Raw genomic sequence first — 16005 nt, forward strand, 5'->3', positions numbered from 1 at the left:
GATCAGCACGGCTATGCAAATGTTTAAAGATTGCCGAAATCAAGACATCACAGCTGAACAACTCTGGAGCCTTTTTTCATCTCGCCTCTTCACGCGCATGTTATCAGCAAAACACCTCATCATCAACTCTGTAGCACACTGGCAAGGACTGTTTCGGCTGACGGACGGATCTTTGCAGTGGTCCATCGACCTAACAAGCATCACATAGTCGCGCTTTATCACGTCGAAGGACGTGTATTACTACGTTTAAATGCAACATCATAGCTGTAATTCGTATACTTTAAATCTGTCCCACGGTTTCTCCTGATGGAGTTATCCAGCGGTTATAATAAAACTGTTAAAAAAAAAAAGTAAACAACCTAGAAAAGTTTAAAGTGAATTTAGAGTGTATTATGTGTACCGGTCGCCGTATCGAAATCCAGTGAATTATATGTGGAAAACTATGAGCATTGGTGGTACTCATCCATGGACCAGCTCGCCAGGATGAGGGTACTTTAAACCACTGATTGACAGTTTCCACTTTTGTTGAGCGACAATTTTTGACGGGAAGCGACGAAATACTAGGCGAGGCAAAAATGCGTCCACCAGAGTTTGAGTATGGTGGTGGCATCTCGCCAGATTCAGAAGAGGATTCCATGTCCGAATTACTGCAAAATGTCATCAATGAACGGAATTCACTTCGAGCTCAGAACGATCAACTGTGGAAAATCATTGAAAAGCAGAGACTCATGATTCAACAATTACAGCAGCAGCAGCAAAATGAGTCGGGAGAGCCGAAATCTTCGTTCGAGTTGAAGGATTCTGGTTTGTTTTTGAAAACAATTTCTGTAATTTTGTGAACTTTAACAAAAGGATATAACAATTGCTTTTTGGTAGGAGCATTACGGACAATACGTGAACGTAAATCAAATTCAGATACAAGGGAATCCCAACGTGCTGCTTCGGAACGTGGGCCAGTGCCACCTATAGCATCCAGTCAGGCCCGAAAGTCATCGATTGACAATGTTGCAAATAGTCTGTCAGTGCGGCCGGGCTCAACACGACGAACGAGGGCATCATCTGTGTCGTCGTCGCAGGAAAGACCTGTAGTGCTGCCACCGTTAACGGGATCCACCAGCAATGTCAGAAAGAGGTCGTCGTCTGATTTAGGTACAACATCACGACCCACGTCTGCACCAGGTGTTGGAAGGTTACGGGGCAGCAGTAATGAACTCGATGAGTTAGAATCTAGGGGCCCTTCACGACCTGCCACGAGCCGAAACTCACGAATAGCACCGCTATTACCGCAACCACAACCACCATCCAAACGACGTAGCTCTATAGAGTCGCCAAGACATAAAGACAGGCCGCAGAGCTCAGAAGGTCTGAAACTGTCGACGTCCGAAGTGTCTCAGCATCGAAGGGTGCTTTCGTCGGATAGTAGAGGAGACAAGATGGTACGAACACAGTCTGCTAGCTCTACTGACACTGACAGCCCCGAAACGCCGATGGACGTTGCGAGACATAATCGGGACTCTTCGCGGGAAGAACAACTATCAACTGCCAGAGAATCTGCATATAATAGTATTGGCAGAGAATCCACGCAGAGCAGAACATCCGCGAAGCGACCGCACAAGAGATCCACGTCTGAAGATCAAGGACGTAGACGGTCAAAACGAGAAGATTCAGAAAGTGATGTGCCCGACGTGCCTGAAAAGGAACCATATATGACTCCATCTGGATCACGAACCTTCCCCAAAACCATCGAACGAGAACCCATACCGCCAATCCAACCATCATCGCAACCATCCACCCGTAAGCAAAACAAACGCCAAACATCAAACTCTTCAACCCATTCCCAGGAAGAGCAAATAACACTAGTCGCCAAACAACAGGCTTCAGATCCAGTTCTTACAGAATCACCAACAAAACCTGAACGATTGTCAGGAGATGCGAAAGCCAAAGAGCTGGGTTCTATGGATGTTTTCGCCCGTGTTGGTGTATTAGAAGCGTTGGGTGGATTTGAAGTTGCGGTAGTAGGATTTAATCTGGCGGCTGCTGTGGATGGGTCTGATACCTCGTTTGTTATATCTGTGATTAAATTGAGTGCTAAACCGGGTAGTAAACCTGGCGGAGAGCTGTGGAGGATAACAAAGAGTTTGGCAGAGTTGGTTGATTTTGACATTACGGTGCGTCACCTATCATTTTTCGCAATTGGAAATTGGCCATGTTTTAGAGCTAAACAAATTCATTGTACTAGTTACGAAATTTGGATGGAGCACCCAACTTTAGCAAGCTGAATGAAAAATTGATTTCGTCAAGTCTGTTATCGCCACTAAAGATAGATGAACGAAAGGTTTGAAAACGATTATGGAATTTCATTTCGGAAATCTATTAGCTGAAAGGTTGCCTTTTTTGCTAGATGGCTGTCGAGTTGTATTTAAAGACAGTTATCGCAAGTTTCACTAGTGCTTTATGCGTGTTAGAGTTCTTCTCTTCTGACGTTGAAGATAGACGAAAGAGGCGAGACAGCATGGTAGGAGCCGTTTGCTTATAGCAGCATCAACCAGTCATTTTTCTCAATCCTCTAATACTTTACAGGGCCCCGCAGTGCACAAGGCTGGTTACTTGTTCAAGAAGGGCAAAAACTTTGGCGCTTGGAAGACACGATACTTTGTCTTGATGGACAATACCCTCCACTACTCTGAATCAAAAGACTCTCCAAAAGCAGTATCAATACGCCTCGACAAGTGCACTGCGATTTCCACACAGAGTGGATCATCAAGTAAACTCAACAATACTTCTGAATCCGATTATCGACATGCCTTCACCCTGATCGAGTTTAAGGACGGTGCATCAATAGGATCTATAAACTCAGAAGATCGGGTCAACACCAAAACGGTTCTTTGTGCTGAGAGTGACGAAGAAAGAGACGACTGGGTGTCGCTGATTTCAAGACAGATAAGTCTATTAAGAGCTGCCGAATCAGCTACCGAAAAGAGTTCAGAAAAGAGTAGCTCGAATTCAGAATTGAAACGGCCCAAGACTATAAGTCGCAAATCTGGCGAAACTTTGGGCAAAAAAGCTGCAGCAACCTTCTCCAAAGCCCGATTCCGCAGAATGAAGGGTGTTGATGCTGAGGAAATGGCCGCCAGCGAATCAGACGAAGAAATAAATAGCGCACCTGCATTACCACAACGGCCACAAACTGCTAAACAGGCTTCAGCAGCATCCATGGATTCCGTGAATTCAGGGTCTGAGCAACAGCCGTTGAAACCTGCTGCTTCATCAAGTCTTGGTCGTGGAAGTCTCGGTCGTAAACTGGGAGTGAGCACGTCAACGGGCACTTTGTCAAAGCTTCACGCCGTTGAAACGAATAATAATAGTGAAGATGGTCTTAATGGCAGGAAACTAGACGATGACAGCCCGAAACGAAAACAAGGCACCTTGGGCTCTAGCTCTAAACTCATAGCCTCATTCTTGAATCTCAAGAGACGGCCTTCGATAGCCGGGATATTTGGAACCAGTTCATCGCACAACAATTCTCAGGAATCGTTGGCATCCAATACCTCTTCATCCGCAAAATCGAAAGCCTGCTTTAATGTTTCGCTGGAAGAAGCATTGGAAGCTGCTCATCGTGTCGACAAGGCTGCTGAATTACCTGCTGTGGTATTCCGAACCATCGAGTATCTGAATGCTAAAGGTGGATTGACTGAAGAGGGCATTTATCGATTGTCGGGAAGCTCGGCAGTTATACAGGGTCTCAAGGAACGGTTCGATACGGAGGGTGATGTGGACTTGTTAGGAAATGGTGAATTCCATGATGTGCATGCTATTTCGGGATTGCTCAAGCTTTGGTTGAGAGAGTTGACGACACCCATCTTGACAAAGGAGTTGCAGCCAGAGTTCTTACGGGTCATTGGTAAGTATAGCAACTTCAACTTGATTGCGCACATCTTTGCTGAAATTCTTCTGTCACTTGTAGAGCTAGCAGACAAGGAAGAGAGACTCAACGAGCTATACAACTTGGTCCGAATGCTGCCCCGAGGCAATCGCAAACTTTTACGAGCCCTGATAAAACATTTGGTCCAAGTGGTTGAAAACGCATCGTCAAACAAGATGAATCCACGCAACATTGGAATTGTCTTTGCACCTACACTAGGTGTCCCAGCACCAGTGTTCACCAACATGATGACTGATTTCAATTCAATTTTCGGTGAACGAAGTGATTCTATTGATGCCACTCCCTCACGAAAACACCCATCCGCATCCGCCAGAGCTGAACCACTCGATCGAGCTATGGGAGTAACACGTGTTGGCCAGTCGATTGATAGTATGGCTGGCACGAATTCTATCGTTACGGGAACTACGGGTTCAACTGATGCAATCGACAATCCTGAAGATGGAGGTGCAAGACGAAGAACGACAAACACCAAACGCAGTCGAAGAGAAAGGACGATTGTATTGAATGATGAGTCTGCTCAAGCTATTACTGAGTCGATAGACCAAATGGCTCGTGACGCGCATCAAATGCCTCAGAATCCTGCTATTAACGTTAGTAGTCACGAGAATACTCCACCGGCTGAACGGAGACGTACTGTGGATCCTGGAAATCGAAAGAGTAGTAATAGGCATTCTACCATTCTCTATAATGGGTGAGTACATCATAAATACGGGTTGACAGCTGCTTTTTTTGGTGGAGTGATCTAGACTCTAAGCAATTATCTACGCACTCTTAGTGACGCCGATCCAACAACCCTCCTAACACAATTCGCAGCCAACGATCTTCCAACTGATGGAGTCCTTCATGGAAGCCAACTTCACCAAGAGCCTGCATCAAACGATGCTCCAACCAACACTACCAACCTTTCCAATGAAAGATGCGGAAACAATAGTCTGGATCGCTCACCGCGTTCATCGCAACGTGCTTTTACCTCTGATACCGATGTGCTAGTTGAAGGCCGTGAAGACGAAGAACAACAACATACTGACTCTCGAAACCAGGAAAAGGAGAATGAAGAGACATCGCCTGCTGCTAATGGAAATGATGATGCAGAAATGGGGTCGAGATCTAGTTTCGATTATTAGTTTTCTATATTAAATTATAATGAGTTACGTGTGCAGTAGTAACAAGTAGCTGTTAGATTCCAATACATTTGGAATAGTGTGCTAAATTAATATTGTGGTTTGAGATACGTCGCTCCTGAACAATCCACTGGGATTTGCCCAGGGCCTTTTTCGGCAGCTTACAGGGTCGATCTCTATCATATCACGAGAACACGCAACAAATTAAAGTACTGGAACGTGTGCACACTAGAATCAGCTTCGTTGTTGGCTCGTAAACGTGCATGATGTAATAAGGTGCTCAAAAATCGTGGCTCAAGCCATGACTGTAGTGTTTTTGTGTTTGGACTGTGACGTGGGCTGTACAAACAAGGGGCTGTTCTTAAACCTAGACTGTAAGGTCGAATTTTCGTCTCTGATACAACATGTCTTGATGAGCATGCTATAAAAGCACCGACCGGTACAAGGAATTCTCTGCACAAAACTTCACGGGAAGTGAATGAACACAAGCAAGCTGCGCAACTATTATCTCAGGTCTCCCATGGCAAAGAGTACTGGGTGAAAGAAAATCTATTCCATATCGTATGTCATCCATGCTTTCAAGCTGGTATTTGCTGTTGGTTTGCTGATATGGATGTATGTGCATTACCTGCATCTGCAACGAGAGGAGAAGCACGAGGAACTTTTGGAGGATTTGAGAAGTAGAAGAGGAGTCTTGCATGATAGCTCCAAAAGATGCGTTTTTGTGGATTTGGGAGCGGGTAGAGCAGATACGTTACGTGTGTTTTTGAGAGAAAGGGATGCAAAGTTTAGTTATGACTATCCTATACCGTAAGTGGTGTTTCATTTCGCTGGCAAATTTCATGTCATGTCTCACATTTTCAAAAAATTTACCGAATGTTTGACAGGTATTGGGCACATTACACGACATGTGAAATTTACTTGTTTGAAGCGAATCCGAGATTCACGGCAGACTTGCGTCGGGCTGAATCTCTGTACAGGTCGAGAGGTTTTAACGTGACGGTGTTTCCAGAACATGCTTGTACGGATTATGATGGTATCGCGACACTGTATCTGGATGAGAAAAACAAGGATGTAAGATTGGGCATTCACCATTCTCAAATCGTTCAGGCCCTGGTAATCGGCTTATATCACCTTCTCAACCACTCAGAACGATTACTGGGTAAGCACCTAAGCATCGCCACCAAGAACGACTGGTAGTGGAGCTCACACAGCTCACATCATGCCACAACAAGGCTACATCACTATACTCGCAAGGCCGCCCTATTAACGTCACGGCTATTGACATTGCTTCATGGCTAGCTGCTTCTTTCAAACCAGAGGATTACGTCCTTGTGAAAATGGACATTGAGAAGGCAGAGTTTTTCGTGTTGCCCAGGATGGTAGAGGTGCATGCAGACACAGTGGTGGACACGCTGATGGTTGAACTGCATCGTGAGCTCTAGAGTGTAACGGAACGTTGAGGAATCTACATCATGACTCTAATACCCTGCTTGCTTTGCATTTAGCTTATGACTTTGCAGACGAACAGATAGCTAAAGGATGGAAGGCTATCGAAGAGCTTAGCAAAACTATATTAATTCCGTACTATGGTATGAGCGACTACGTTGCATAATATTTCGACAAATGACCAAACTCAATGAACGGCGTTCCATTATTATCCATAGATTCATTTGCATGAGACGACAATGGCGCGTCCAAGGACATCTTAATGAATTGAGTATTAAATAATAATGTAGTTTGGTCCTATGTAGTAGTGCTTGGCAGGTTGACGATGACTCTACCATCACATATTGTTGAATCTATTGAAGGCGTCGACGCGGGATGTTCTGTCTGAAATTTTACGTCGTTTTTTTTGAATATCAGTCCAGATCTGGTCATGGTCGACGTACAAGACCAGACATCAAACACATCTGCTTGGATTCATTGCAACAAGTCGCCCAAAGTTGCAAACACTCGTCTTTCAAGGTGGAATCGTCATGACGCCTGCACTGTAGCAGCTTGGATGTCCAACGTGCCGCCATCTCGGTATAATTAGCCAGCAAAGTAAAATCTTCTACGCATCGCCTCTAGCCAGTATCTAAAATCCGTAGGTATCATGACAGACGACGAAGATGTCGTACTTGTAATCTTAACAGCTGTCTTACCCCCTCACTACGACACATATCCATATACTGGCACGGTCTAAGAACCTTCTGGAAAGAAGACTACTTTACGGACGTGGCTGCAAATCTGTTGAGCCAAAATGTGAAATCTGTTACGATTTATGCCCTCCTTCTGAGACGACTTGTGCGGTTGTTCGAGAGATGAAAGAAGCAACTCCAGATCTAGACATGCAGTCCGTGATTTGGTTTGGGGGGCCTGGTGTGGATAATGCAGAGGAGGCACTTTCGTTCCATGATTCTGAGGATGATGACAATGACGTGGAGCTATTCTTGCCGCGGGAATGAATGCCATGGCGCATAGTGTAGTAGGCCGTATTGCTTAGGAGGTTTGTCTGGTGAAACTGGTGAGAAACAGGACCAAAGCAGCTCGTGTATCAACGTAGAGGTGGGTGATGTTGTATAAGCCTGTAGTCTATAGCTCCCTGTATTTCCGTTATATAGATTGCTTGATAACAGATAAAAGTTGCGAACTCGAGCATTTGAGTGCGAAACTCTCAGGAGCCCAACAAAAAAAGCCATCGGTTAAAGACGTCAAATCAAAACACTTGATCACATAGATACATCGAAATCTACTTTAATTTTCTATGACCAACGTCCAATATGTACAAAAGCAGAGGCAAAAAACAATCTGTATAGCATTTTTGCTTGTATCCTCGTGGAAGGGGTATAACTAAATCCACTCTTTCCTCCGTCACTTAACACTTCACACGCTCCAAGTCAGCCCACTCAACACCACAGTCGTAACAGAAACCTGCGGCACATTAGCAATCAGCACGACCGAATTAGCTCCATATCCAAAATTGTTGGAATCTAATGCCACACTAGCATGATTCTCCGAATCACTCGTCCTGTACACTGCCATCGTTACATTCGATGTTCGAGATGTGCTGTTTATACCAAGCGCGTATGCGGAAATGTCGAGAGCATACGAGTTTTGGTTAAAGTCTTGGTTTTTGAGGACGATGACCATTTGGTGAGCTGCTGTGTTTCTGGCGACTAGGAATGACGGTGGGTCTGACTGGTCGAGTGCTGGTGGAAATTGTGGTGGTTTGAGTTAGTCTAGTCTCATTTGAGCACTGTACGGGTGTTTTTTTGGGGCCAAAGAGTCAAGGCGGCCAATATCAATAGTCCAAACATACCAATAATATCCATTCCAGGCCTCAGCCATTTCGAGAACTGCATGAATGTATAATATTGTTTCCTAATAATCAACACGAGATGTCAAAACATTGCAAAACAAAAAAAAAACGAAGCAACGTCTTGAATAATACCCCAAGAAGAAGTTTCCTGGATCGCCATTCGCAGATGAAAGCAATCCCCACGTCCCACCATCAACAGCCTGCCAATACAACCATCCAGTAGCTCCTGTGTACACAATATCACTTATGATGTTTCTAGCAAGCCCAATTCCTCCCAGAGTTCTCACAGTATAGTCTTGATTGTCGTACCTGTTCAATAAATATGGTTGTTAATACGTCGGTGCATGCACACTGCAGTACAAGACTTTTCGGTTATAGGGTTTTTTGTTCTGCTTTTGCTTAAACTTGAATAAAAACACAAATATAAATCCAACAACATACATATCCTGGCCAGCAGTCCCCAGCTCCGTCATCCAAATAATCGTCTTTCCCATCGCATTCGCAGCAGCCTTGAAGTTTTGTCTTGCCGAAGCCTAAATCAACCGATCAACAGCAAAAGCTTATCAGCAAAGACTAAATGGGAACGGTAGTATCCTCTCACACATACCCCTGGATCCTAAACATGAAAAAAATGTCAACCATTGGCAATACACTTGACATCAACTCAAGAATCTCTCTTACATAGTACCCATGGACTCCAACCTTCGATATCCCACCAGAATTAGACCCAATACTCGACAGCACTGATGCTCCAACCGCATAATCAACCTCATCAGTACCAGCAACCAATGTGTTCAGATTAGCTGCTTTAAGGGTGCTGGCTAGCACTGATGCGAACGCTGCTGCTTCGGATGGTTCGAAATGGCATCCCTATCAGCCAAACGACGTTGTGAATTGTGAGATTACAGAATTTCATAATGAAGGACACTTTTTAGGGTGTTTTGCCCCCCACCTCCTGTGCAGTAGACCCGGGTTGCCACCAATACGCATTCGGCTCCGAGAACGGCGAGACGGAAAACACGTTAATGTTGTAATTGTCTCTGTAATAAACCACAACTTGGGTCAAGTAATTTGCAAATGCTTGGTAGTTTGACGAATCCAGATTGCTTCCACCTAACCAAATCGAAAACCCATGAGTTTAAGAGGATGGAATATGACGTAAAGTATGTAAATCGTGTGTTTTCATTACCTCCCCAGTTGCCACACGTGTTCCCATTCTTTGTCAACCACTGCGGAGGCGAACTCGAAAACATTTCCACAGTCTGCACCCCTCTAGCCATCGCACCCAAAAAAGTCCTCTTTTGCGCATAGTCCTGCTCCATATTCAACGCCGCTGAAGCCGATGTCTGCACGGCAGGCATGTCTCTCATATATGCGAAATTGCACGACCCGGCTGTTACGGTTCCGCCGATATTGTAGCGCACGATGGTGAGTCCTAGCCCCTTGTTGATGTCAAATAGCAGGTCGAGGACGTGGTCGAATGTGGTCGTGTTCCAGTAGTTTGTGCCGAGGTTTCGTGCCCACCTTCAAAACAAAACCTTCAACACAGAGAACTACTACATAGGGAGTGCAGGCACGTACCACGCAAGCGCAACCCCAAACCCATAAAACGCCTTCCCGTCCACGAGATTGTAATTCTTTAGTGTGTGTGTCGGCTTGTATGTTGACGCATTGAATGCGACGGGACTGAATGGTGTTGGTGATGCAGCGCTGCCAGAGCCAGATGATGTTGAGTTTGAAGAGGATGATGAGGATTTCATTGCTTGTGTTATGCCAAAATAGGCACCGATGCCAGCTGCGATTAGCAGGACGAGAACTATGTGATGTGTGAGTAAGTGCAACGGAAGGGGGATAGGGAAGGAATTGTGGATGGTTGAAATGATTGTCATAGGTACCTCCAAGGACAATACACCATCGGTAACTCGTTCGTTTGGGTTGACGATAGTGGACAGGTTCATGTTGTGATATTGATGGTCGGCCATAGGAATCTAAGAGAGAAACGTAGGTAGTATAAGATAGCAAACTGCATAGCGATTCAAGTATGTAGCCTTACGTTGAAACTTGTTTGCTCCTTCCATTGTCAGTACTCGACACCAGTTCTGACTTTTAAAGAGCGAAGGCTTGGTTTGGATTTGGAACACAAACCACCACATATGCCAAAACGGTGCAGGAAAGAAAAGGGCATAGATCGCACTCAAACCCGACTTGAAACGTGCATTTTACGTGTTTTGCATTGGCGGAAGAGGGTTATTTCTATATAAACGTGTGTTTCTTTTTATGTACGTACAAATAAAATGTGTGTGGTATAGTCAACTACTTTTTGCTGCCTAAGGTCCCTATATAATAAATAATAATAATGATAATCACACCCGATCCACCACACATCTCCTCTTCCCTTTCTTAAAACACATCAATCCCAAGCGTGGTCTCAATTATATCATATAGAATCGTCCCAACGACTAGCGCAACAGCAACAACCAGACTCGATCGTGAAATCCACTTCGACCAGCCTCGAAAAGCAGTCGGCAACGCCGAAAAGACTTCAGGAACACTCTCATCTTCAACTGGCCGAATTGCTGCTTCGTCCTCATCTTCATCCATAATCATCATACCATCATTAAACGTTTCTCCAGTTCCGTCTGTACCATGCACACCACTACCATTGATCATAATTTCACTGTTATAACTACTACGACGGCCTAGAGATATTCTAGGCATCGACAAATACGGGTAAGACAAGACCCCCTTTTCGAATTCGAATGCCTCCATCTCGATAGATGGACGGCGTTCTACGGGACTATACGTTCCTAATACGGTAGCAGCATGCGGACTACCTCTCAGCGATCCAGCATGTATAGACCCTACAGAACCAGATCTTGGCCGCGGCGGCGGCGTCAACCCACCTCCTCCTCCATCAATATAATCACCATCAGAAGCCGATTGTCGTGATGATAAACTCAGAAACCCAGATCGTGGTGACATTTTAGATGTCTTGTATGACATTCCGTCATTGTCTAGGTGTTTGGCTTCGGACAGGTCGACTTCGTCGCCTGTTTCTCTCGTTAGGACTAGTCGTGGCGGTAGGGCTGATGACAGCCAAAATGAGGACGGAGATTTCGTAGAGTCCTCCTGTGTTGGTGTTGATAGTGTTATGGCTGGTATTAGTGCTGGTGAGTCTGATGGCAGAGGCTCTATTGTAGCAGGACTATTCCTTATAAAATGATGGTGTTGATGTTGAGTTTCATCTTCTAATGCAGGTACATTGTGCATATAGGGCAATGCAACAAAGTCAGATCCTAGAGTAGTTGAGTAAATTAGGCATTGTTTGTCAGCATAGAAGCAAACGGTCGTTTTTTTCTCCTGAAGTCTTCCAAAGCACTGTCGTATTGACTTACTTTGAATATAGGCCTTGGTGTAAGGTAAGCAAATATAAATTAACAATGGTGCCCAAAAATTTGCGACCGAAGTAAAGATTAAGCTAGTCCAATTAAGGAAGCTGTTCAAATACGATCCAGTCTGGAATGGAATAACGAATACAAACGGCACAATGACCGCCATCCCTAAAGCTCCCCAAGGGCCAAATAGGCCACTGTTGCGAGAGATTGAATTGAAAGTTAGTCTGAGACCAAAAAACCCAGTGCAAGGGAGATTTATTCTGCAATCACCTTTGTCGTAGATTGTACCGTATGACGATACAGTAAATCGGAATACTAGTAACTAGCACAACAATCGGGAATATGAATGTAGTGACTCTCATCAAGACCGAGCTAGTCGGATCACCAGAAATCGTGCTGAGAATATTAGAGTTGTGTTCCATCTTCACAGACATTCCTCCAATGATGCCCAATGAAATGTATATAAAGGTTGAAATCCCGACAGAAGTGTAAATCTAGAATCGAAAAACATGATATGAATAATGGTTGCTGGTTTTAGTCTACTTTCCAAACACATACCGTTTTAGGAACACTAACATCTTTATGCTTTTCACCAATCCATGAAGGCAGTGTAGTAAGATATGCAAAGTTGACGACGAGTGTCGAAGCGACGCCAGAGTAATTGTCACCAAAAAGAGGGACAAGTGACGGATTCAGTCCCTTCATAGAGAAGGAAACAATCCATGTAAGCACGATGAACTTGAGGGTTACCATAGATACTAAGGAGACAAATGCTGTCAGGCTTAATTTAACAAAGTATGAATGGGCCAAAAAACGACTGCATCAGCGAACATACATAGTTGGACTATAATGTTATCAGCCAGCCTCAGCATTGCGAGTGGAATAATCATTCCAATCAGTATTAGATATCCTGACGTGAAGAGCATATAGGTATTCTCAAAGGGAGAATTCGATTGACTGACGGTATTTACACACACCCAGCCAGGCCCTGGACTACTCAGCGCTAACCCACAAGTCTGACCTGCTAATGATACTAGAAACTGATCCAGAGTCTACGTGTGAATGATTATTAGTACAAGATACTAAACTTTAGTACTTACTTTATTTTTTTTTTGCACCCTGAACAAACGTACTTGGGAAGATATGATGATGGAAGCAATATTCAAGCTCTGCATAGATAGATACAGGACGACCTGCATGACGGCTTCCCACCTTCTTCCAAAGAAATGGCGTACGAGGGTCGATAATTCCACATCTCTTTCGAGTCTCTCGTTTCTTGGAAAGTTTGCGATAGCTTCGGCTAAGAATAGCGATGTGAGACTGGTCATTAAACCTATTAGCAGGAAGGCGAGTGTCGGTCTAATGTGTGAAAGATGGGTAAGTCCTAAGGCTCCAAAAACAACACACTAACACATGATGAATATCGATCAAGATTTCTATACAGCACCAACGTACAAAACAAGACCAGCTTGCTGAAAGAGCGTTGTGACGAGTACGAGGCCTGGACCCGTGATGCTCGAGACTAGGAGGGAGACCGAACCGACAAACCCGATTTTGTTTCCGACTTTCAAGTCGGGTAGTTTAAATCTAGGTCTGTCTAGAGGGGAAGACAGTAGCGGGATTCGATTTCTGGTAGTTGATCCCGGATCCTTTGATGGGAAGTAGTCATCAGTACGAGAGGTCATTCTGTCGAGATCCCAATGATGATATGAGCTGTCAGTAGCAAGTTGATGATATGAGGCTTGATCTAGTTTGGAATGTGATGAGTTAGTATGATAAAGTAGATCCCGCTGTGCGTTTATAGGTGGGTTATATGTATAATTGTGTGGTAGCCTCACTATCATTCGTTGCGACAAAACGCTCACAACCTCCATCAATAATCAGTCGGTCATGACGCTGCAACTTACCAACTCCCGAGCCAGTCTGGTAGCAGCGATACGCAAGTTCCTACCGCCACTTTCGGTTCCTCTCTACAAGGGTCAATCTGGCAAGTTGTTTGTTGTCTGAGTCTGAAAAATGTTCAAAGTTTGAAAGAGAGAGTGGAAGGCACACCATCAAACATGAATCTATTTCATTTTACTAAATCCCATTCTTCACATATATTTTAGGAAGAATCGCGGTTGTTGGTGGAAGTGAAGAGTAAGCTGCAACATTGGATGTCGAAATCACGCTGTGAGAAGTCGCTATATTCAACACCCTTGTTGACATAGTTATACTGGTGCTCCTTACTTTGCTGGATACTCGGCTTTAAGAGTGGTCAGTCCATCGCCAGATTCGAGTGCTTGACGTGAAGCTCATAGCCACATAGCCACTTCGAGTCTGATTTTGATCCATGTTACTATAGGGAGCTGACTTGTGTCATATCTTTTGTGAAAGAAATGCTGGGACCGTCATCAAAGTAAGCTAGGGAACTTATCTTGCCATAAAGATCTCATTTCTTATCGCTTTTGGCGCACCTTGGACTGGAAGAATACTGACAATGTGTGCTACCTCATCCTCTGTAGACATACTCACCAGAACTCATTGTGCATCCATATCTACTTACAACCGAGTAAGTTCTCTCACAATTGCTAAACTTCGACTACATCACGAATTACATATTCGTATTCCCTGTTTTTCTCCTTAGTCACATAACATCCGACTACGAAACGATTATATCCAAAATCGTATCTCGAGTCACATCTGTCTTCCCAAGACTTCACGTCGTGCTAGTCGGTCCCGGCTTATCACGAGATGATGCCATGATGCAATGCGCAACAAGAGTCATTAAGGCTGCGAAAGATTTGAACATGCCACTCGTCATTGATGCTGTAAGCTTGTCATTCGTCGCAAATGTGATGCTCTCGCAACTTTGTCAAGTTGTTGCAGCTGTTTCAATAGTGGTTTTTTGCGCTTTGCTTTGTTTTGATTCTTGTTACTTACACCTTCCAAAATCTAATCTTTGATAGGATGGTCTGTTTCTTATACAAAATGATCCAAGCATCATTTCTGGATACCCTTATGCTGTATTGACTCCTAATGCTAATGAGTTTGCAAGGCTGTGTGAAGTCATGGTATGAACTACCGTTTTTGTCTTCTTGCTGCTCTTTTTAGTCGACATCCACTCAGATCCTTCTCGTTTGTCTCAAAACCTGATTCTTGTTTCTCGTTTCCAGAAAGTCAACAATGTGGAACCAGACCAGCAAGTGATGAAATTGAGTCAAGCATTAGGAAACGTGACGATAGTTCAGAAGGGGGAAGTGGATAGGATATCGAATGGTGTTGATGGTAATTTCAAGTCAAGCAGTATTATTCTTCAATCCTCTTTTTTGCCTGCCAAAAAAACCAACAGTTTTCCCTCAATCAAAAAGTCCTGACATGCGACGCCGAAGGAGCTCCAAGACGTTGTGGTGGACAAGGAGACTTGCTATCAGGAGCAATCGCAGCCTTCTTAGGATTCGGGAAGGCGTATGCTTCAAATGCGTGGAGGTTTGTAATATTGAAGAGCTTTTTTTGTCGCCGGCAAAGTCACGTATTCTCACACTACCATCCTTCTCGAATAGACACTCAAACGAATTGAACGGAGACACGTTTCTATCACGAAGCTTACCACTCCTGGCTGCTTACGGAGCTTGTTTGTTAGTGAGAGCGTGTGCGAAGGAAGCATACAAGAAACGAGGGAGAGCTATGATGGCTAGTAAGTAACGGTTTCGTAGAGGTCATAGCTACGGTGGTAGTGGAATTGTTTAACATGGGGCTTAGTTCCTCTTTGTGATGTGTACTTTGACTATTTTCTTGGCATTCATTTGAATATAATTTCGTCCAAACTTACATTTAATTCGTATAGGTGACATGATTGAAGAAGTTGGACGACAGTTTGCACATGAATTTGATTCACCAATTGATTCGCCACTGAAATTATAGCAGCATTTGGAATAAACATTTTTAACAATACATATTTTGCATATAGTGAACAAGTTGATGAAGAGTGAAGACATCATTCAATACACTAAGTCACCATTTTTTTGTTTTTGGTCGAAAAAGGATTTCCTGTATAGAAGGAATCGCTGTCAATGGAGGAAACGAAGCAAGTTTAATATTGGGTGCGCCAAAAAACAACAACATGTAATGATTTTATGATTCTAATCGCAAATTGGCCCCGTCGACATAGTCATATTGTGTCTATGTACTCTGCTACGTACTTGGCATTCAAAGTGGTTGGTATTGCTCATGGGTAAATTAAATGCGTTACTGTAGTGTTGG

General features: G+C 44.0%; 5 protein-coding genes across 5 annotated transcripts; 3 read left to right on the top strand and 2 right to left on the bottom strand.

The window, feature by feature from the left end:
• Positions 1-575: 575 nt before the first annotated feature.
• On the top strand, positions 576-5067 carry SmJEL517_g00001 (uncharacterized protein; the record flags this gene model as incomplete). The annotated part of the gene is made up of 7 exons (XM_031165931.1): positions 576-804; positions 877-2168; positions 2240-2335; positions 2402-2515; positions 2581-3901; positions 3965-4634; positions 4719-5067. 7 exons carry the CDS (start codon positions 576-578, stop codon positions 5065-5067), a joined length of 4071 nt encoding a protein of 1356 aa, XP_031027727.1.
• A 610-nt stretch (positions 5068-5677) lies between these two features.
• SmJEL517_g00002 (uncharacterized protein) lies at positions 5678-6745 on the top strand (the record flags this gene model as incomplete). The annotated part of the gene is made up of 6 exons (XM_031165932.1): positions 5678-5874; positions 5952-6138; positions 6215-6226; positions 6279-6498; positions 6573-6656; positions 6732-6745. The coding sequence occupies 6 exons, from the start codon at positions 5678-5680 to the stop codon at positions 6743-6745; spliced, it is 714 nt and encodes a 237-aa protein (XP_031027726.1).
• Positions 6746-7932: 1187 nt separating this feature from the next.
• SmJEL517_g00003 (uncharacterized protein) lies at positions 7933-10446 on the bottom strand (the record flags this gene model as incomplete). The annotated part of the gene is made up of 11 exons (XM_031165933.1): positions 7933-8258; positions 8369-8430; positions 8501-8677; positions 8810-8901; positions 8976-8984; positions 9050-9238; positions 9321-9481; positions 9558-9892; positions 9950-10184; positions 10264-10356; positions 10422-10446. 11 exons carry the CDS (start codon positions 10444-10446, stop codon positions 7933-7935), a joined length of 1704 nt encoding a protein of 567 aa, XP_031027725.1.
• A 322-nt stretch (positions 10447-10768) lies between these two features.
• On the bottom strand, positions 10769-13448 carry SmJEL517_g00004 (uncharacterized protein; the record flags this gene model as incomplete). The annotated part of the gene is made up of 7 exons (XM_031165934.1): positions 10769-11664; positions 11764-11957; positions 12034-12257; positions 12322-12521; positions 12599-12815; positions 12897-13122; positions 13219-13448. 7 exons carry the CDS (start codon positions 13446-13448, stop codon positions 10769-10771), a joined length of 2187 nt encoding a protein of 728 aa, XP_031027724.1.
• Positions 13449-13653: 205 nt separating this feature from the next.
• Positions 13654-15666, top strand: SmJEL517_g00005 (uncharacterized protein; the record flags this gene model as incomplete). Its single annotated transcript, XM_031165935.1, has 11 exons — positions 13654-13741; positions 13872-13902; positions 13974-14019; positions 14108-14161; positions 14268-14314; positions 14390-14573; positions 14712-14816; positions 14919-15030; positions 15114-15231; positions 15306-15439; positions 15590-15666. The coding sequence occupies 11 exons, from the start codon at positions 13654-13656 to the stop codon at positions 15664-15666; spliced, it is 996 nt and encodes a 331-aa protein (XP_031027723.1).
• Positions 15667-16005: the final 339 nt, after the last annotated feature.

Source organism: Synchytrium microbalum, assembly GCF_006535985.1.
Source record: "Synchytrium microbalum strain JEL517 chromosome Unknown SmJEL517_scf0001, whole genome shotgun sequence".
NCBI lineage: Eukaryota > Fungi > Chytridiomycota > Chytridiomycetes > Synchytriales > Synchytriaceae > Synchytrium > Synchytrium microbalum.